General features: G+C 40.0%; 6 protein-coding genes across 6 annotated transcripts; 3 read left to right on the top strand and 3 right to left on the bottom strand.

Annotated features, from left to right (window-relative positions):
• Positions 1-38: 38 nt before the first annotated feature.
• LOC138139272 (phosphoribosyl pyrophosphate synthase-associated protein 2) lies at positions 39-1,629 on the bottom strand. Its single transcript, XM_069059493.1, has 5 exons — positions 1,198-1,629; positions 862-1,150; positions 536-811; positions 341-487; positions 39-291 (listed from the first exon to the last, which is right to left on the bottom strand). The coding sequence occupies exons 1-5, from the start codon at positions 1,395-1,397 to the stop codon at positions 133-135; spliced, it is 1,071 nt and encodes a 356-aa protein (XP_068915594.1). The 5' UTR covers positions 1,398-1,629; the 3' UTR covers positions 39-132.
• A 175-nt stretch (positions 1,630-1,804) lies between these two features.
• Positions 1,805-5,121, top strand: l(2)41Ab (lethal (2) 41Ab). Its single transcript, XM_069059468.1, has 9 exons — positions 1,805-2,013; positions 2,063-2,131; positions 2,185-2,311; positions 2,359-3,225; positions 3,275-3,878; positions 3,928-4,136; positions 4,187-4,402; positions 4,453-4,647; positions 4,698-5,121. Exons 1-9 carry the CDS (start codon positions 1,931-1,933, stop codon positions 5,103-5,105), a joined length of 2,778 nt encoding a protein of 925 aa, XP_068915569.1. The 5' UTR covers positions 1,805-1,930; the 3' UTR covers positions 5,106-5,121.
• A 74-nt stretch (positions 5,122-5,195) lies between these two features.
• On the top strand, positions 5,196-8,212 carry Syngr (synaptogyrin). The gene is made up of 4 exons (XM_069059501.1): positions 5,196-5,444; positions 5,672-5,909; positions 6,663-6,802; positions 6,857-8,212. The coding sequence occupies exons 1-4, from the start codon at positions 5,343-5,345 to the stop codon at positions 7,061-7,063; spliced, it is 687 nt and encodes a 228-aa protein (XP_068915602.1). The 5' UTR covers positions 5,196-5,342; the 3' UTR covers positions 7,064-8,212.
• A 513-nt stretch (positions 8,213-8,725) lies between these two features.
• Positions 8,726-10,876, bottom strand: peng (Pumilio and CPL domain-containing protein penguin). Its single transcript, XM_069059471.1, has 4 exons — positions 10,228-10,876; positions 9,228-10,176; positions 8,964-9,178; positions 8,726-8,914 (listed from the first exon to the last, which is right to left on the bottom strand). Exons 1-4 carry the CDS (start codon positions 10,720-10,722, stop codon positions 8,741-8,743), a joined length of 1,833 nt encoding a protein of 610 aa, XP_068915572.1. The 5' UTR covers positions 10,723-10,876; the 3' UTR covers positions 8,726-8,740.
• A 264-nt stretch (positions 10,877-11,140) lies between these two features.
• LOC138139267 (zinc finger protein 64-like) lies at positions 11,141-19,513 on the bottom strand. Its single transcript, XM_069059479.1, has 5 exons — positions 19,018-19,513; positions 16,935-18,966; positions 14,549-16,875; positions 14,064-14,476; positions 11,141-14,003 (listed from the first exon to the last, which is right to left on the bottom strand). The coding sequence occupies exon 3, from the start codon at positions 16,653-16,655 to the stop codon at positions 15,369-15,371; it is 1,287 nt and encodes a 428-aa protein (XP_068915580.1). The 5' UTR covers positions 16,656-16,875; positions 16,935-18,966; positions 19,018-19,513; the 3' UTR covers positions 11,141-14,003; positions 14,064-14,476; positions 14,549-15,368.
• l(1)10Bb (BUD31-like protein) lies at positions 11,153-11,817 on the top strand. The gene is made up of 3 exons (XM_069059507.1): positions 11,153-11,295; positions 11,347-11,636; positions 11,690-11,817. Exons 1-3 carry the CDS (start codon positions 11,202-11,204, stop codon positions 11,738-11,740), a joined length of 435 nt encoding a protein of 144 aa, XP_068915608.1. The 5' UTR covers positions 11,153-11,201; the 3' UTR covers positions 11,741-11,817.
• Positions 19,514-19,899: the final 386 nt, after the last annotated feature.

Genomic DNA, 19,899 nt, shown 5'->3' with positions numbered 1-19,899 from the left:
CTTGGATACTTTCATAGGTCTGCAATAAAATCTTGTCGCTCGTTATGCTGTTTATTTACCCAAACTAAAGAATGCAAAAAATACTTACAGTATGCAAAAATAAACACATTAATACTTAAGATATGTTAATACTTAATCTTCAAGAGTGACATTCTTAAACAAGTATGACATCGACTCCTTGTTGTGAATTCTCCTAATAGCTTCTGACAGCAAAATCGATATATCCACGGTCTTGATTTTGTGGCACTGCATCTTCTGCAACTCGTGCGGGATCGTATTGGTGACCACGACCTGCAAAACACGTCGTTTAACCCCCGTAAAACCTCGTCCCGCAACTCACTTCATCGATGGGTGAGTCCTCAATCAGTCTGGGGGCGTCCGAGGACAGCAGCCCGTGAGTCGCCAACACGTATATCTTGTACGCCCCGCGCTCCTTCAGCACCTCCGAGGCGGCCACGAAAGACTGCACGTCGTCGATCAGGTCGTCCTGCAAATCTCCCTTAAACGACATTTGAGGTTAGGTCCTGATACCTACCACCATGATGGCGATGCGGCCCCCCACGTCGCCCACGACATTAATCGGGGGCTTCTCTTTGGCGATGTGAACGGGGACGCCCACTCCGGCGTCCATGGTGCGCGACCTGGGAAGGGTCGGGGGCGAGTACCGCCCGTCCACTTCGTCCGACTCCGATTCTTTCTGCTCGCCGTGGATCACGGCGATCCCCAGGCGGAGGCGCTCGGCGTAGGACGTCGCCTTCTTGGCGGTCCCCGGGTTGCGAGCCACAATCACGGAGTTGCGGTAGTCTGGAATCTGTACCGAGCGGTGGTAACTTTGAGGTTAGGTCGCGACAAGAGACTTACGCATTCTTGGATGTACTGCAACAGGAAGGGACTAGCTCGGAGATTGTCGACGGGGCAGTCGAAAAATCCCTGAATTTCTTTCTGGTGGAGATCCATTGTGATAATATGAGTCAAACCTGATTTACACATCATTTGGGCCAGCAGTTTCGATACGATACTGCCCCGCTTACGCATTTTACACTGCTTACTGTAGGGTAAATAGGGGATTACTCCAACGATAGATTTGGCGGAAGATGTCTTACACGCGTACGCCATGATCAACAGCTCCATGATGTTATTGTTAACATCCCTAAAACACGCCACTGTATTTCACTACATTCCACACAAAAAACCTACTTGGTGCCCGTTTGAATGATGTAAATATCCTTGCCTCGGACCGAATCTCCGATTTCCACCATAGTTTCGCGGTTGGTCTTGTGGTACACGGCGCACCCCCCTACTTTCACCCCCAACCGCTGAGATATCAAATTTACCAATTCCGGATGTGAATTGCCCCCTACGAGGACCACATCCGAGGTTTTAGGTGCTTCCATCATCTAGTCGCCTTTGATCAAATCACAAAATGGAATAAACGAAGCGAAACTCAAATTTCGAATTTCTTTCTTAAACTTCTACAATACTTCAACACCCCTCTCTAATCTATTAATAAAACCTTTCAACAACGAAGAATTGATTCTCGCTTTCTGGAATTCTGCGATCTGTTCTAATTTCTAATAATACAATTATGTTGACATTTCACATTGATGGTAAACAGACGGAAGTGGCTGAAGTTACGCCAACCTTGGCAACAGGGACAACCCAGAAACTTATTTTTATTATATTATTCCACCCATTCGAAACACCATTCACAAAGAACTAATTTAAATGTGACCGTTTGCATTTCATCACTTTTATTTAGCGTGTGTCCTTGAATTTACTAAATTTTGTTAATTCGATAAATCAACAGCCAGTGGCGTAACAACCGATTTTTATCCTGCGGTTGCTAGGCAACTAACTATTAATAACACAAATCAGCGACCCAAGTGACAAATTTGAGTTTGGTTGTGTTTTCCTTAAAAAAAGCATTAAAATGGATTCTGCACATGCAAAAACTAATTCTGAGACTGAAGATGAAGAACCGAAGTACACCCCACGATTTCAACGCTTCAACAAGTATCAATCTTCTTTTTTCTCAATTCTAAGAGTAAATGTGCTTTTATAGATCAGCAAACAAGGAAGAATCAGACGTTCCAGACTCGGAAAGATCTCCAAGGTCTTATCGTTCTGTCAAGTATCGCTTTGGATCTATTTTCAGTTGTCAAATGATGAACTGTTTTTTTGCAGACCAAAAAATAAGGAAGAGTCACAAGTGTTGGATCCTGACAATCCTCTCTTGGACAGATTCCAAAAAGCGCTGAAAGAGCACTTGTTACGTCAGATCAACCACTTAAAAGACGACATTTACGAATATGTATGGCGTCAGTTTGTTTTTGGGGCTTGTTACATTTGATTTTGTAGGAATGCGGTACAAAAAAGAGCAACGCAAAAAGAGACGAGCTTGGGATTTTTATTTACGAACAGCAGCAGATTTTGCAGAAGCAGCAGAAAACCCTCGACCAATATATTGACAAATTACAGACAACAACCGCCGCACGCGAAGAACTGCAGAACGTGCTGACCGAAAGAAGAGAAGCGTACAAGAACGAGCGTCAGAGATTCTTCGATGCGGAAAGTCAAGAACGAGAGTTGAGGAACGAAGTGGAAGGGACTAATTTGTTGGTTCAGCAAATGTCCCAATGGGAGGATAATCTAGAGTCGGACATAACTGTCAAAAAACGCATTTACGAAAAGAGCCGCAAGGACAAGATGAAGTTGTTGGAGGAGAAGCGAATGCAAGATGCGCTTATCTACAAGTTGATGACCAAGATATGGGAGGTGGAACGGGAGTTGGAGAGGATGGATGTCCAGATGAAGGTGAAGGAAGAAGAGAGGGAAGAACTGGCCCAGACTGTGGCCTTGGGGAATACTAATATTGAAGCGATGGAGTCGGAGTACCGCTGCTTGTTACACTCTTGGAATTCTGTTATTATCGCCATCGGTAACAGAGACAAAGTGTTGACTTGTCTCAACAAAGAGTTGGTCAAGTCTGAGGAGAACTTCAAGAGTATCTTGTCGGAGATCGAGCAAGTGAAGAAACTGGCCCAGAAGGAAATGAGAAGGAACGAAGATCTCACGATGCTGAAGGACCGGTTTCTGAATGACGTGCAGACCTGCAAAGCGGCTCTCGACGCCGAAACCGAGAAGAAAACATCGATGGAGAAGAGAATGTACGAGATGGAAGGAATCATAGAGCAGACCGAGCTGGACATTCGAAAAATCAATGAAGTATTTGGTTAATTTCGGCGAGAGAGTAGATTAAGAGGTGTATTTTTAGGAAGCCAACGACACTAACAACGTCCTCGCGGCGTTGACCCGAGAGCACGAACAACTCGACAACCAGAAGGGCGAACTCGAGGAGAGAATCATGAAAGCTCTGGAAGAACAAGTGACCAACAACAAAACCCTCATGACGCTGCAACGCGCCCTCAAGCAGATGCGAACCAAAAACAGAGAAATGGAGATCCAGGTGGCGGCGGGAGAAAACAAGATCGCGGCGGTGACGAGCGAGATCGAAGCGCAGAAGTTTGCCAACTTCGAGTCCCAAAGATACCTGAAGGAGCTGGAACAGCAACTGCGAGAGCTAGGCAAAGAGGCCGACCAATACCAGGACGCGATGAAGCAGCTGGAGCTTCGCATCGCGAAGAGACAGCGAGAGGTCGACTTGCTCAACACCAAGTACCAAAAGATGGTGGAGAAGTCGGGGATGAGTCACTCGTCGCCTCTCGAAACGAAGATCACGACCTTGGAGAAGAACATCGAGGAAATACAAGAACAAATCAAGAAGCTGCAGCAGTTCTGGCTGAGGGAACAGACCAATCTGATCAAAATCTCGGAGGAGAGGCAGGAGCAGATTCAGAACAACAATCTGATACGGAAGCGTGAGTGGTTTGTTTTTTGGCGACTGTTGGATGGCTTGTCGCGTTTCAGAGATTCTTATTTTGGAACAGAAAAATTTGAGAGTGTCGGATGAGCTCGGGGCTCACAAGAAGCAACAGGACAAGGTGTTGCGTTGTATCAATAATTTGCACAGTCAGCTGACCGTGATGGGGGACAACTTCGTCAAGACGAAAGGACTGAAAGTGAACATGGACAAGGATAATGAAGTGCTGCGGCAAGACTACGTTTACAAGCTTAAAGTATTTTTGGGATTGTTGCGCTTTTCTTGGGGTAATAATGTTGTTTGGAGGACGCGGAGCTCGAGTGTCTCAAACTGGAGGACGAAATCGCGCAGATCGAAGAGGACAAAGTGAACATGAGCAACGAGCTGATCGACATGAATCGCCAGTCTCTCGAATGGGAGAAGAAGTTTTTGAACGCGAAGGACACCAAAACCACCATGATCGAAGAGCGTAGTCAAGACGGCGAAGTGGGGACGATGAAGGCGGAGATTCATCGCATGAACGTAATTGTTTTGTGACGAAATGATTCGTCTGGTGTGATTTTTGCTTTCAGGTGAGGTACAGCCAGCTGAAGAAAGTCCAAGACGTTTTGGTGCACGATTTGGAGCACTGCGTTTCGAGAAGGGACGCAATCATGACCACGGCGGAGGCTCGAGAGAGGCGGATGAAGAACGGGATGGAGAAAACTCGAATCAACTTCACCCGAAAGCTGGACGATACGCGCAACAAAATCAAGCAAATGGAGAATGTAGTGTTGATTGTTGGTTGAAGTGTCTTGGAGTAACGTTTCGGTTGCAGCAAATCGAAGAAATGGAGAGAAGAGTGGAAGAGATGGAGAAAACTAAAGGGGAGGTCGAGGACGAGATGCAAGAGATGCAGAGAGACATCGAAAATATTCAAGAATGTCACGAGGACCTGCAAGAGACTTTGGAGGAGAGAATCACGCAGCGCCAGATGACTTTCGAGTTGTTGCTCCAAGTCCAGAAGAAGCTGAACGCGTACTCGGATATAACGAAAGGGCGGAAACCCCATCTGGTGTACCGCACCGAGAGCGTCCTGACCTCCGGGTTCAACAAAGAGATGTCGGTCAACTCGAAACTGTCGAAAATCGTGGAAAACCTTCAAGGCGACTTTCCCAATCACGTCCACGAGCTTAACCGCCTGTCCAACTCTTTGAAATTACCTGTGTTCGTGTATTTCCAATAAAAACGTAAAAAATTGTGACGTTTGTTTGAATTTGGCGCCGCGACCGAGTCGAGTCAAGTCCGGATTGGTTTGGTAATTATTGACGATTCAGACCTAGTTCGAGGGGTATCCGGGAAATCCACTAAATAAATAATCGGGGAGGTATTAAGTGACGGGGTCGATTCACGTTATTAGGGTGGTGCGAAAGTAAATACAGTCGGTTGACGTGGTTTTGACAGTACAGTAGTTTACAAAAACATGGAGGGTGTAGGAGCGTACGGAGGCGGTAAAGCAGGCGGTGCTTTCGACCCCATATCTTTTGCCCAGCGGCCCCAAGTGATTCTCAGAGCTGTGTGCTGGGTAAGTCGTCAACAATATCCATAAATTTCAACCCGTCATTCTTCCCAACCCTTAATTGCTCGAATCGTTCATTTTCAAATAATCGATTTGACAGGAGTATTGGTGGGGGGTGTGTCAGATGTATATTGATTATTCAAAATTTTCAAATGGGTCACGATAAATATTGTCACACGCAGGAATCTGCGTGTGCGGACCAACCACTCCACTAACGCCGATTTTCCTTCCAGTTGTTCTCCATTGTCGTATTCGGTTGTATATCGTCGCAGGGTTGGTTTGTTAACAAGAAGAGTGGCAAAGAAGAATGTCTCTACAACGGAGACGGGAACGCCTGCAACTACGGGGTCGGGATCAGCGTGATCGCTTTCCTGGCCAGCATGGGGTTCCTGGCTGGGGAGTACCTTTTCGAACAAATGTCATCTGTCAAAACCAGGAAACACTATGTCTTGGGTGACTTGAGCTTTTCTGGTGAGTCCCAACAAAACCCCGTCCAAAAGGGGGCCCCATTACTGTCCCTCTCCTAAATAAAAATTAACATTGGCATTGGAAGAGTCATCTGGTGCTTTTTGGTTTGTGTGGTTGGCAGCTCCAATCCAGATTTGACTGCCTAAATGACAAGCGATTAAATTGCATTAAATACGGTTGCATTTTATGCAAAAAAAATACGATTTACACGTGATCTGGTTTGACCTCGATTATATTTTTCCCCCAACACAATTTTGCACTAGGGGCGGAGGGATAGTGATGACTCCAAGTAAAGATACACTATTTATTTGTAATGAAATACATCGAACGGGTTATTTACGCATGTTGGCTCGGAACTGTTGTACGGAAAAGAGCAACAGGACGAGGTATATTGCGGCTGCGATCCAACAGTTGTAGGCGCTTTGAGAGTAGACGCGGTCCACATCGTCGTTGAATTGGTCGATTGCTTTCTTGGCGGTGGTTGCGTTTATCTCTTCGGGCATCTTCAACTCGACGCCGATGTCGTCGGCAAAGGCGAACGAATGTATGTAGAAGAACACACCCATCAGCCCCAGCTGAATTACCCCCCACACACTCAAAATAATCCCGCAGAGCGAGCAAGTGGGGCCGCAGACGGGCATTTCGTCGGAGTATTATTGTCGACTGGTGACGGAGCCTAATCGTTGAGAAACTGATAACATTGTATCATTCCGCAATCTAAACAACGAGTGCTGATTACATTTTGATTTGTCGCAGCTTTCTGGTCGTTCCTGTACTTCGTCGGTTTCTGGTATTTGGCGAGCCAGTGGGGCAAATCGACGAGCCCCGAGAACGGGTACGGCGTGAATAACGTCCAAGCGGCCATCGCTTTCTCGTTCTTTTCGATCTTCTCATGGGTATGGAGTAACTCGCGGATGTAAGTGAGGTTTGTGTAACCGGTGGATTTCCAGGCCGGTTGCGCGTTCTTCGCCTTCCAGCGTTTCCGACAGGGGTCCGACGCGGCTTTCGCCACCAATTACGAGGCTGAGACGAGTATCCCGACCTCGTATCCGTCTTATCCCGGCGGGCCCGAGACGGACCAGCACTACCAGGAGCCGCCGTTCTCCGCGGGACCCAACCAGAGGGGACCCACAGATTTCCAAGCGCCAGCTTATTAACTGGCCTTCAACTTACTATATACATAATATTGATAGTGAACATAGCGCAGCTGCCTCATCTCTAAAGCGAGTCGAAAACTCGCCGATAACAAGTATTTCAGTATGAGTCCTTTGTACTTAGGATCGTATTATTGTTATCATTAATGGAAACTACCAAAGGGTTTAGTTTCAGACGTTGTTTACGATTATTTCTCGAATCTCATTTTCGTTGCATGGACTGTTTCCGTTCGGAGTTTTGTTTGTCTTCTCGTAAGGCCGTGTATTTTAACAGTAGCTACTTATATCACAAATTATGAAAAAATGAAAAAACTAATGTGTTGAATTATAAGAAAATGTTAAATAATTATATAGAATGTTCAATGTACAGTTATATAATAATTGTCGAGCTGCTTGTAGCGTTTTTGCTTTATTTTCAAAGCGGTTTTTAGGCGTTTCTGTGCGTCCATTCTGTAGTTATAGAAGTAAATGTGGCACCGGGCGCTCCCGATTGCGAGAATTGGCGCTGTCGGCAGGCCCGGACCCTTTCATTTTGCATTGTGTGAGTCGATCGGCTGCACTTTTTATTACCGTTTCAGTTGACAGTGCCATTTGTTTTTACGTTTTTGATAAATGTGGGATCAACTTGTATTCGTTTACGAATTGAAATCGGTTACGCAGTTTCCCAATTTTTCGTTGAGATTGAGCGACAATAAATTCATGCAATTCACGGGCACTAAGCGGAAGAGGGTTACATATCTGAGCACAATTTTTTCTAAAAAAAAAGACAGTGACGAATTGGTATTTTTCAACAGAACGATCACACTCTTATTTCGATTGCTGCTTCGATGATGACGGTGTTGATAGGTGGATGTCGCATAGTAAAGTTGTTCCTTGTCACGGAGATAGTTTGTTAGCATATTTAATTAGCAATAAAAGTCAACTGTAGATATGTTTGACCTCGTTGGTTTGACAGGTTGTTTTTATTTTTGTTTTGTTCAAGTCGCAACTAATTTGCGTGCGTTACGTGAATTGAAGTATCACCGGAAAAGACTCTTAATTTTAATTATTTTTGTATTGAATCAAATGTGATTTTTATTTTTATGGAATACATTTAGGTGTACGAATTGATTCAGTGTATTATTGAGTTACCAATAAATGTTACCATTAGGATTTTTCTGTCATTCCAACCAATCTACCGAAGCGGACCGGGGACTGAACACGACCAGTTGTTATCTCGCCACGATGACTCAACTGTTAAACAGTCGACAATCATTTAAAAAATACTCTGCAAACGTATAAACTATTTTATCGGAGGTCAAGTCATGTGAACGTGAATCATTGCAAAATCTGATACGATAAGTGGGTTGTTAATTTATCGCAATTTCCGCCACTTATCAGATGAACCAGTTAGCGAGTCAATATAAAAATAATGATTGCGTTAACAACACCCGAATTTTTAAATTCTTCAACAAAAAGCTGTTACGGTTGAGAAATTTTTTGCCGCCGCCGCGTTCGGCAAAACTTAAAATACAAATTAACTCGAGTACTGTCACCGTTTCGAATTATATAACAAATCTGAAGAAATTATTTGCAATACACTGACCTGTGCGGACCGGAGACTAAACCTGCGTCACCGAGATTATGAAACAATCGCGAGGACGGGACTGGATCAGACAAAGCGTGGCCAATTAAAAACATTTATTCTTTCATTTTCTTCAACAAAATTTTGCTCCCCGCATAGTCCTGTTTCTTCAACAACTTTTTATGTGTCTTGAGTCTACTTTTTATGTTTTCTTGGACCGAAGTCGAACTGTTTTCGTAAGCGGCGACCAATAGAAAGCAGCCACGGTTCAAACCGAGCCACTTTTCCAGCTGAAATCAACACGATTAGAATGTGACGAAAGTGACTTGATTCACTCACAGTTTCTTCTGAAAGGGCGTCGATCAGACACGAGCCGAAGGAGAAATCACAGGTTTCGCTGTTTTGGTCGAGTTTGAACAATTTCTTGAGAACCATGTGGAGCCCCGGTTCCTCCACTCCCGCGATTTCTTGCTCGTTTGATTTAATCTTCCAATCAGGATTGACAATTACTTTAACTATACTGTCCAGAGCTTTCTTAAGTCCATCTCCTTTACCTACCACGCGGATTAAGTACCATCATTACTCGCAAACCAATGTACTTACCAGACTTGACTATCGCCAACATCTCGTAAGCCAGCGACGAATTTTTCATCCAAAAGTCCGGTTCTTCGGCGACCAGATTCAACAGAGTGTCGATGGAATGTTCCAAAATTTCTTTCCTCCGAGTTTCCGGATCCTTCTTCAAGTTTGATCTTTTCCGTCCTGCGTCGAGCTCCTTCACGAAGACTGGGTGGAAGCACCTGGTGTCTGTTGGGGCCACCAGCCACAACAAAACCTTGCGCCCCCACTCGTTCTCCGCCAGATCTCGCGCCCCCTTCAGGATCTCGCTCAACACGATCTTGTGCAACAACACCGTATCGTCGGCTGCGTCCAACAGTGTTATAACTGTACAGTGACCAGACGAGTGCTTTGACAATTCCACCGCGTGCTCTTTGATATTTTTCATCGCTACTTTTCTGTCCTTGTTAGTGCCGTGCCAGATGCATTGCATGGCTGCGCGAGCGCCATCTTTGCTGTTACTGATCACGACGATGTGTGGGACTAGTTGAGTGATTAATTCGGCGCGATCTTCGCTCGAGCATTCGACCAAGTACTGGGCCAAGACGGTCTGGACCAGGCCAGAGTCTAGCAAGCCTTTGTCGATGATTCTGCACAAATTGGCTTTAGTCGCCCCCAAGGTGGCGGATTTCAAGTCGGGGCTTTGTTTGAATATGTCACGCAAGTGTTTGATCTCGTTGTCTTTGCTTTTTTTGTACATCTCGCCGAAAAATTCTTGCGTCAGGTGTTGTTTTTGTTGAGTCGTCGCCCAAGTGCTGTAAGCGTATTCAAAAACGGGGGCGCTGAGACTGTGGCTTGACAGTTTCACGGCGTGACCGTACATTTTATTGATTATGGCCGACCTTGTTTCTTGATTGCCATATTTGAGAAGTCTTTTAACACAAAAAATTCCATATTTTGATTGCATCATTTCCAAACTAACCGGAATCAATTCCTAAAAAAGATATCTTTTTTATTAATTCATTACACAATACAAAGTAATTACCTGTGATATTTGATTTTTTACAATGTCTGAACTGTATTTTAACAACCACTGCACTATCCTCGATGTGTCATGTGCTAGCACAAATTTAGGATAATGGTCCTGTCCTTTTAACAACACGTGCAATTCATTTATTAATTTATTTCTTTCAACATCACCACCCTTCAACGTTTTACAACGCAATTTTTCCCCAATTTTTTTAGATTTCACAATTACATCAAACCCAGACTTATTCTGTTTCCGCTTCAGTTTCAGTTCTTTTTTCTTCTTTTTGAATTCATTCCAGTCTTCCGGCTTCTGATTCAGCTCCGCAGCTTTATTTTTTCCATTCGCGTGTTTCGTGAACTTCTTAGAATCAGGCGGTGTTGTTTCCTTGGAAAAACTTGATTTTTTTGTGAAACTTTCTTTGGTCGATTTCGTTTCTTCTGGCGATTGTTCTTTTTTATTCTTCTTGTTTACATCAACTGCAACTTCACTATTTTCCTTTCTTTTCGTCATTTTTCTTTTCACATTAGTTAATCAAACTGTTTAAAATAAACACGTGTTTTGAGGTTACAAACCAAGTAATCCAAACAGCAAAGGACAGCTATACGCGAGTGCTGTTGAGAAATAAAGATGGAGGATTCTTCCACCGTCAAGCAGTGTCACCAACCTGAGGTTGTTTACAAATCCAATTGATTTCGATTTTAAGTAACCCAACCAGAAACAAAAAAAATTAAGAGAACGGAAAATGTTAATCCAATATTCAACAGTTCCGAGGATATATTAAAATTGTCGAAAGACCATCATACAGAAGGAGAAATGAATTTTGGATTCGGGATTTGTGAACGCACTCAAATTTAGTTTCTTTCATACCTTCCCCCAAGAACTTCCCCCCACTAATTCCCTAACGACGTTTTCTACTGACTGTTCACGGTTTTCTAACCTAAAATCTTGTAAATTGGTAGTTCGAAGTGTAATATTTCATAAAATTAACAATGCCGAAAGTTCGTCGCAGTAAAAAAGCACCTCCCGAAGGCTGGGAGTTAATCGAACCGACTTTGGATGAACTGGAGCAAAAAATGAGAGAAGGTAAGCTCGTTTTCGCAGTTTCCAGATAAATTTTACCACCAACACTTTTAGCGGAAACCGAATCACACGAAGGCAAACGGAAAAACGAGTCGTTGTGGCCTATATTTAAAATTCACCACCAAAAGTCTCGATATATTTATGACCTGTTCTACAGGAGGAAAGCCATCAGCAGAGAATTGTATGACTACTGTCTCACAGAAAATATCGCGGACAAGAACTTGATAGCAAAGTGGAAAAAACAAGGTTATGAAAATTTGTGTTGTTTGCGTTGTATACAAGCTCGAGATACGAATTTTGGAACCAACTGTATTTGTAGAGTACCCAAGGGGAAACTTGAAGAGGTACAGTTTTCAGGTGTCTTTAAGTACTTTGTGTAATTGAAGTTTATTTTCAGGGTCGGATTGTCGAGTGTGTTCACTGCGGCTGTCGGGGATGTTCAGGATAAGCACTGTTTGTTGAATTCATTGTGACTAATTTAAGTTTTTTATTTGTGTGTTAAAAATAAACAAAAAAAACCCAAAATGTGGTTTTAATATACCTGCATAACATTTGACCTTGAATTGGCTTTTTCGCGTTTTTAAAAATACCTACTTTATTATTATACAACGTGTCTCAGAAATAAGTACATTAATTGTAACCAGTGACAGATCTCGTCAAGAACAACAAAATTGTCATGTACCATTTTTTCCATAAAAAACGAGCTGTCTATTTTCTAGTTATGTAGCCCAATGAAATAGTAGTTTTTGTAAAATCAGCGCAAAACATTGTGTTTTTATAATAAAGTTTTTTAGCTCCGCGGTCGAGGTAGAGACAATCGGATTACATTTTTAGTTAGTTTTATCCAACTGCAAAAGGCAGGTGTTTACGTGTTGATTCTGTGATTTAAGCTAAAATTTTGTTAAAATGGCGCGTTTATTTTCGAATAGTGAATACGTAGATATTGTGAAGTGTATCGTGAAGTGTGCGGGAGTGTTCCTCGAGCTCAGAAAGTTTCCGTGCGATTTCTTCTTGTGGGGGTACATGAAGAACTTCGTAGATTCGATCCCAATTGATACAACATTTCGCAATAACTGAGGTATGCTGGAAAGGGTGGAAGAATCATTTTGTCGGCGCCTTCATTATTGTATCGTGCGTTCATTTAAATTTATCCTCAAAATTGGCGTTGGAGAGTCGATTGAGAACGCACCATTCGTGTAAAAACGCAAGATTTAAACAGCTGATCCATGATCGGTATAGTGCGTTCACAATCGACTCTACGAGGTGAAATTAAAAAAAAAAAACAAACGATATAAAGCACAGTATGTCTTCTGCAAAAAATATTTTTTGTGCGTTTGGTCACGTTAGGCGTGGCTTCAGATTTGTACTGACATCTGTCACAGCACAGACTTAAACAGTAAAACCATTTTTTCCATATTGATTATGAAAGTTGACTTTTTTTAACGAAAAATCATAATGAAAGTAGTACTTTTTAAAATAATTTTATTCAATTCATTGTCAAAGAATACCTACTATGCATTTCTGTTTTTTTATTATTTTGCGTAAATCCTTTTAGGCCCAATTTCTCAATTTACAATATGTACAACATGTTATGAAAGTCATACCTTTTTTCACTCATTTGTCTCATTAACTCGGGCTCCGCCCTCGTTAATCAAACTGCAAATTCATGAAAAAAGTGCGACTCTCATAACTAGTTGTACAATATACCATTTTCTTCTTCATCAGATTTACGTCAAATCATGTAACGTTTTAGATCATGTTTCATTTTTGTCTTGTAAGAACGCTGTTCACATTAAAACCACAACCTCATTTGTTGTAAGTCTGAACAGTTCGCGTTCTTTTATTTTGAATCTTCGCCTTGCCTTATCACATTTGGATTAGACATCTTTATCACAATGATTTCGCTTTGCGTGTTTCTTCAAATCATCTTTGGTTTTAGATTTGTACTGACATCTGTCACAAGTAAACCATTGCAAAGCTCCAGAGGGAGTGTGCTTATACAACATGTGTTGTTTTAAAGTTCCCTTTGTCCTCGCCCTATACTCACAATTGAAACAGTAAAACCACTCTACTTCTTCATCAGATTGATGTAGAATTTTGTGACGTTTCAGAAGATATTTCACTTTTGTTTTGTAAGAACACTGGTCACATTGAAACCACAACGCCTCTTCGGAGGGAGTATGTTTAGCTAACTTGTGTTGTTTTAAACTTCCTTTTCTCCTCGTTCTGTACTTACAAATGAAACAATAAAACCATTCTGCTTCTTCATCAGATTTATGTCGACATGTGTGATGTTTTATTAGATTGTACTTCAATCTTGTTTTGTAAGGGCATAGTTCACATTGAAACCACAACACCTCTTCACTTGATGCATGTTTGAGCAGTGCATGATATTTTATTCTATATCTTTGTCTTGCCTTAAAGTTGCATTTATCACACTTGAACCATTGGACATCTTCATTAGCTAAATGTTGTTTTGCATGCTTGACCAAATAAAACTTATGTTTAGATTGATACTGACATTTGTCACAAGTAAACCATGGTACATCTTCAGACAGAGTACCTTTTGATAATGTGTGATGTACTATTTTCTTGTGACGTTTTAAATTTTGACGGTATTTTGTTTTGAAATTACATTCTTCACACTGAAATGAACTGACATCTAGGTGCTTTGCAGTCTGATGTCTTTTCAAACCTGTTGTCTTCTTTGTCTTAAATGTACAATACTCACATTGACACCACTTTTCATCACTACAAAATACTAAACATACCTTCCCAAAACCTTCTCTTGTTATGAAACATGCGCTGTCCAAGTGTTTGAGCCACAACAAGACCGAATATGTTTCAAATGAGCACTTTTGACAAATGTAGCTTTTCACTACAATGTCTTTTTTCGGTTGATTTTGTACACAATCAATATTCTTACTGTGATATTCTCTAATATGTTGATTAAAAATTATTACAAGATCAGTTTTAAAATCGCAATCTTTGCAGTAGTACTTTTCTAAATCATTTGATTTGCAACTGGATAATTCAAGTGGTAAATGGTAACGTTTAATGTGATCTATCATTAAAAGAAGTGATTTGGTCACGTAAGGACATTTGTCACAGTGGCGAGTCTTCCCATACGCACATTTCGGGTTACTTTCAGTATATTCCAGATTTGGCATTTTGATATTAAAATCTGAAAATTATGTGCGTTTTTATGTAATATTCTTAAAGTAAAAGTTGGTATTTATGACACCCAAGTACTCACCAGAACAATAGTTTTAATAAAAAAATTGCAGAACAGTGTTCATGAGCTGTCAAAAGTCGGACATCTTGAGTGCGTTCATAAATGTAATCCCAGAACTGGTAGTTCAATCATCTCACTTTTTCTATGGTTCCTTCCATAAAATAATAATTAGTTACAAAATTTAAAAACAATTAGATAAATTACCCATCAAAAACTGTTATTAAATTGTTTTTATTAAAAAAACTGTATCAAATCGATCTAGTTAAAATGTTTAGGCATATTACATAATATTCTTTGCTTCGTGTCGGTTTTCAATCTCTGGGCTTGGCACAAAAAGACTCACTTCTACTCTTAATGATATAATCTACTATTATTTTATCAATGCATAATAAAAAATGAGAATTATTCCTATTTCGTACAGTACCTACATGATGGTTAGGTCGACGTTACACAACTTAAAATTAAGGATTTCCGGCATTATTGTTGGAGGTGTTTAATTTTCAGCTTATTTGCGTTGACTTAAAGCTTGTTTTTCTCATTAACAGATAGTTTCTGGCCTGCGATTCGTTATTTCAAAACTCGAGCCAGACACTTCAAAAAAAAAAAAAACGTTATATAACTGTTTTATTTAACAAGTTGTATCAAAAATACCGGCCTAATTAAAGTTTTCACACATATTAAGCCGTTTGATTTTTTTAAGCATTCTTACGACTTTTACAGTATATTCTTTGCAAGTCTTATCTAACGTTTGCTTTGTTTAATCGACGAAATCATGTAATGTTTGTCTTGTGAAATTGCATCTCGATAATGTCACGAATACGCAATGGTGACACCTGCACCATTAGATAACTTGTTTGGAAAGATGTTGTTTTACATGTTTGGACCAATAAGATTTGGTTTTAGATTTGAAATGACACTTGTCACAAGTAAACCATTCCACAGCTTCAACTGGGGTATGTTTGCAAGAAATGTGTTGTTTTAAAGCTCTTTTCGTCCTCGTCTTATAATCACAGTTGTAACAGTACAACCAGTTTACTTCTTCATCAGATTTATGTCGAATTAGGTGACGTCTTAGGTTGTATTTTAGTTTTGTCGTGTAAGAACAGTGTTCACAGTGAAACAACAACGTCTCTTTGTTTGATGTATGTTTGACGAGTGCGTGTACTTTTACATTTGATTTTTGCTTTGCCCTAAAGCTGCATTTATCACACTTGAACCATTGGACGTCTTTTTCGGAAAGATGCTGTTTTGAGTGTCGGCTCAAATCAGACTTAGTTTTAAATTTGTACTGACATTTGTCACAATTAAACCACTGCACAGCTTCAGAGGAAGTATGTTTGTATATCGTATGTTGTTTTAGACACCCTCTTGTCTCCGTCTTATAGTCACAACTGAAACAGTAGAACCATTTTACTTCTTCAGCAGATTTGTGTCGATTTAAGTGAAGTTTTAGACAATGTTTCCATTTTGTCTTGTAAGAGCACTGTTCGCATTGATGCCACAACACTTCTTTATCTGATGGATGTTTGAGCAGCGCGTTTTGTTTTATTTTCAATTTTCGCCTTGTTTTAAAGTCGCATCTATCATGTTCACAGTTTATGTGTTGCTTTAAATGATTTTTGGGTTTTGCTTGGTACTTGCAATGAGAACAAAACCATTCTCCTTCATCGGGTATGTGCTCTGCACTTTTATGTTTTTTCAAAACTGTTGGTTGCTTTGTCTCAAATGAACAATACACACATTGGTACCACTTCTCATCGCAAGATACTGTTTGCACTTTCTCAAAATCTTCTTTTGCATTAAAACATAAACTGTCCAAATGTTTGAGCCACAGTAAGACTGAATATGTTTCAAACGAGCATTTTTGACAAATGTAGCTTTTTAGTACAATATCTTTTTTTGATTGATCTTGCAAATAGTCGATATTATTTCCGTGACATTCTCGGATATGTTGATAGTAAATTATTTTCAGATCTGTCTGAAAATCGCAGTTTTTGCAGCAGTACTTATCTAAATCACTTGTTTCGCAATTTAATAATTCAAATGGCCAACATTTAATGCGATCCAACATCAAAACGGGTGATTTAGTCATGTAAGGACGCAGTTGTAAATCTTTCCGTGGGGGCATTTCGGGTTATTTTCTGTATGCCCCGGTTTTGGCATTTTGATATTCCATTGGAAATAATCGAGTTCAACTTCAACAATAGGTACAAAAAAATGTAACAGTTGCAAAACAGGCAAGTTTTGACTTATCTACTTGACAGTTGAATTTGTCAAGTCCAGCACAGACATCGGTTTCTTGAATCAAAACAACACTGGGTGCGTATGTCTGTGATCATCTTGTGTTTCTGAAAACAATAACATGTCGTAAGTTTTACATACATGTTAGGTATACGCAAGTACTTACCACTAGAGCGACAAATTTACAGGAGTTACTAAATAAAATGACAAATTTTGTTCTAAAACATCTTCATTTATAATTTTCTTTATTTTTTTTGTGGCAAAAAGCAAGTTGTTTACAAGCTGTCAAAAGTCTCATCTTTGATCATGGTGCGTTCCATTTACCGATCGCAAAGTTCGCAGACTCGTTCCAATTAAGGCGGCGGTCGATGACCAAAATATCATAGATGACGTCATTACTCCCTCATTACCGACAACCGCTTACAGCCTACTTTCCCATCATCAAAAAAGGTGGGGCGGGTCGTTTAGCATTTTGCCGCTTTTTTTTAAATTAGGCGCTTTCATTACGAGTATATCGCAATAAAACTGTTTTAATGTTTGTATGTCTATTGAAATTTTAAATTTCGCTTGTCTTTTCTGTAAGCGGTCACATGTCACATTCAAGCCACTCGTTTGGAAAATGCATTTGCTTAATCCGGAGGCACGAATTACATCTCGATGATGTCACGAATACGCAATGACACATTATCAATTACATATCTTGTTTGGAAAGATGTTGTTTTGCGTGTTTCGACAAGTAAGATCTGGTTTTAGATTTGAAATGACACTTGTCACAAGCAAACCATTGCACAGCTTCAGAGGGGGTATGTTTAAAAAACATGTGCTGTTTTAAAGTTCCTTTCGTCCTAGTCTTATAATCACAGTTGAAACAGTAAAACCAGTCTCCTTCTTCATCCGATTTATGTCGAGTTATGTGACGTTTTAGGTTGTATTTTAGTTTTGTGGTGTAAGAACAGTGCTCACAGTGAAACAACAACGCCTCTTTGTTTGATGTATGTTTGACGAGTGCGTGTGCTTTTACATTTGATCTTTGCTTTGCCTTAAAGCTGCATTTATCACACTTGAACCATTGGACGTCTTCTTTGGAAAGATGCTGTTTTGAGTGTCTGCTCAAATCAGATTTAGTTTTAAATTTGTACTGACATTTGTCGCAATTAAACCACTGCACAGCTTCAGAGGTGGTATGTTTGTATATCGTATGTTGTTTTAAATGCCCTTTTCTCTTCGTCTTATACGCACAACTGAAACAATAGAACCATTCTACTTCTTCATCAGATTTGTGTCGATTTATGTGAAGTTTTAGACAACTTCGCCATTTTGTCTTGTAAGAGCACTGTTCGCATTGCAGACGCAACGCCACTTTATTTGACGAATGTTTGAGCGGCTCGCGTTTTATTTTCAATTTCCGCTTTGTTGTAAAGTTGCATTTATCATGTTCACAGTTTATGTGTTCTTTTAAATCATTTTTTGTTTTTGCTTTGTACTTGCAGTGAGAACAACAAAACCATTCCTTCTTATTAAGAAGGTGCTTTGCAGTCTGATGTTTTTTCAATATTGTTAGATTCTTTGACTTAAAGGCACAATTGATACATTGATACCACTTTCCATCACCATAAGACACTATACAGATCTTCTCAAAATCTTCTCTTGCATTAAAACATAAACTGTCCAAGTGTTTGAGCCACAGTAAGACCGAATATGTTTCAAACGAGCATTCTTGACAAATGTAGCTTTTTGCAATATCTTTTTTTGTCTGTTCTTGCAAACAATCGATATTATTTTCGTGATATTCTCGGATATGTTGATTGTAATTTATTTTCAGATCTGTCTGAAAATCGCAGTTTTTGCAGCAGTACTTATCTAAATCACTTGTTTCGCAATTTAATAATTCAAGTGGCAAACTTTTAATGTGACCAATCATCAAAACAGGTGATTTGGTAATGTAGCGGCATTTATCGCAGTTGTAATTCTTTCCGTGGGTACATTTCGGGTTACTTTCGGTATGTTTTGGTCTTGGCATTTTGATATTAGTTGAAATTGTCGAGTTCATGTCAGTAAAAAAAAAATTATAATAGCAGTAAAACAGGCAAGTTTTGGCTTGTCTACTTGACAGTTTTAATTTGTTAAATCTAGCACAGACACCGTTTTCTTGGATCAAAACAATGTAGGGTGCGTATGTCCGTAATTGTGTTGCGTTTCTGAAGATAATAATATGTCCTACATATTAGATATTATACGCAAGTACTCACCAGTAGAGTAACGAATTTAAAAGGGCTACTAAAAGACTCGCAAATTTTACTCCAAAATCATCTTCATTTATTATAATTATGTTGTATTCTTCTGGACAATTTTCACAGACGCAAAAAACAAGTTGTTTACAAGCTGTCAAAAGTCAGGTATGTCCGCATAGTGCGTTCCACTTAACGACCGCAAAATTCGCAGACTTGTTCAAGTGAAGGCGCTTCCTGGGATATGTATAAAAAAATACGAGGTGATCATGAATAGTACAATTGGCAATACAATTAGGAAGATTTTTTTATTCGCAACACTGCAATCGGATATGTTTTGTTGATTTACGTAATATTATTAGCGACAAAATGGAAGGTTACAAAAGTAAAAATTATTGGTAAAAAGAAATTAAACTCGAGAGGCAGAACAATTATCTAAAAATTAAATAAAGGAAATGCCCGAAGTGCTCCCCATTTGGCTCTAAACATAAATTAAGACTTTTTGTAGACTCTCGAGAAGATTCACGAGCATGTTACACTTAATTTGAAATGTCAAACGTTACTTATCAGTTATCAATATCATTATCAATTATATGGCTGTCAGTAGGTATCAAGCTGTCAACAACCTGAAGTTACTCCAGTTGTACCATTTAAAAAAAATTAAATCGAGTATTACCGTCTCAAAGAGTCGTTCTTGATCACCCCGTATTTTGTTGGTTTATTTGACAGATATTTATTTGATGTAACATTAACAGCGGCAAAATGGTAGGTTATGAGAATAAAAACCAACGGTAAAAAGTTATTAAACTGTACTGGACCCCCAACCAGTAATTTAATTATAAATCTCGCTTCGAAAATATGTCATTCCAATGAAAAAATCGTGTTGTATTGTAATGTGAAAAC

This window comes from Tenebrio molitor, chromosome 9 (assembly GCF_963966145.1).
Source record: "Tenebrio molitor chromosome 9, icTenMoli1.1, whole genome shotgun sequence".
NCBI lineage: Eukaryota > Metazoa > Arthropoda > Insecta > Coleoptera > Tenebrionidae > Tenebrio > Tenebrio molitor.
The sequence above is the reverse complement of the archived record's forward strand: the minus strand, read 5'-3'. Positions and strand labels throughout refer to the sequence as shown.

Coding starts and splice junctions, on each gene's coding strand:
- LOC138139272 (XM_069059493.1), bottom strand. CDS start 1,397: ATGATGGAAGCACCTAAAACCTCGGATGTGGTCCTCGTAGGGGGCAAT. Junction 488..535: donor GCCGCATCGCCATCATGGTG/GTAGGTATCAGG, acceptor GGAGATTTGCAG/GACGACCTGATCGACGACGT. Junction 292..340: donor AGGACTCACCCATCGATGAA/GTGAGTTGCGGG, acceptor CGTGTTTTGCAG/GTCGTGGTCACCAATACGAT.
- Syngr (XM_069059501.1), top strand. CDS start 5,343: ATGGAGGGTGTAGGAGCGTACGGAGGCGGTAAAGCAGGCGGTGCTTTC. Junction 5,445..5,671: donor TTCTCAGAGCTGTGTGCTGG/GTAAGTCGTCAA, acceptor TTTTCCTTCCAG/TTGTTCTCCATTGTCGTATT. Junction 6,803..6,856: donor TCTTTTCGATCTTCTCATGG/GTATGGAGTAAC, acceptor GTGGATTTCCAG/GCCGGTTGCGCGTTCTTCGC.
- peng (XM_069059471.1), bottom strand. CDS start 10,722: ATGACGAAAAGAAAGGAAAATAGTGAAGTTGCAGTTGATGTAAACAAG. Junction 10,177..10,227: donor TAAAAAATCAAATATCACAG/GTAATTACTTTG, acceptor TATCTTTTTTAG/GAATTGATTCCGGTTAGTTT. Junction 9,179..9,227: donor GTTGGCGATAGTCAAGTCTG/GTAAGTACATTG, acceptor TCCGCGTGGTAG/GTAAAGGAGATGGACTTAAG.
- LOC138139267 (XM_069059479.1), bottom strand. CDS start 16,655: ATGCCCCCACGGAAAGATTTACAACTGCGTCCTTACATGACTAAATCA.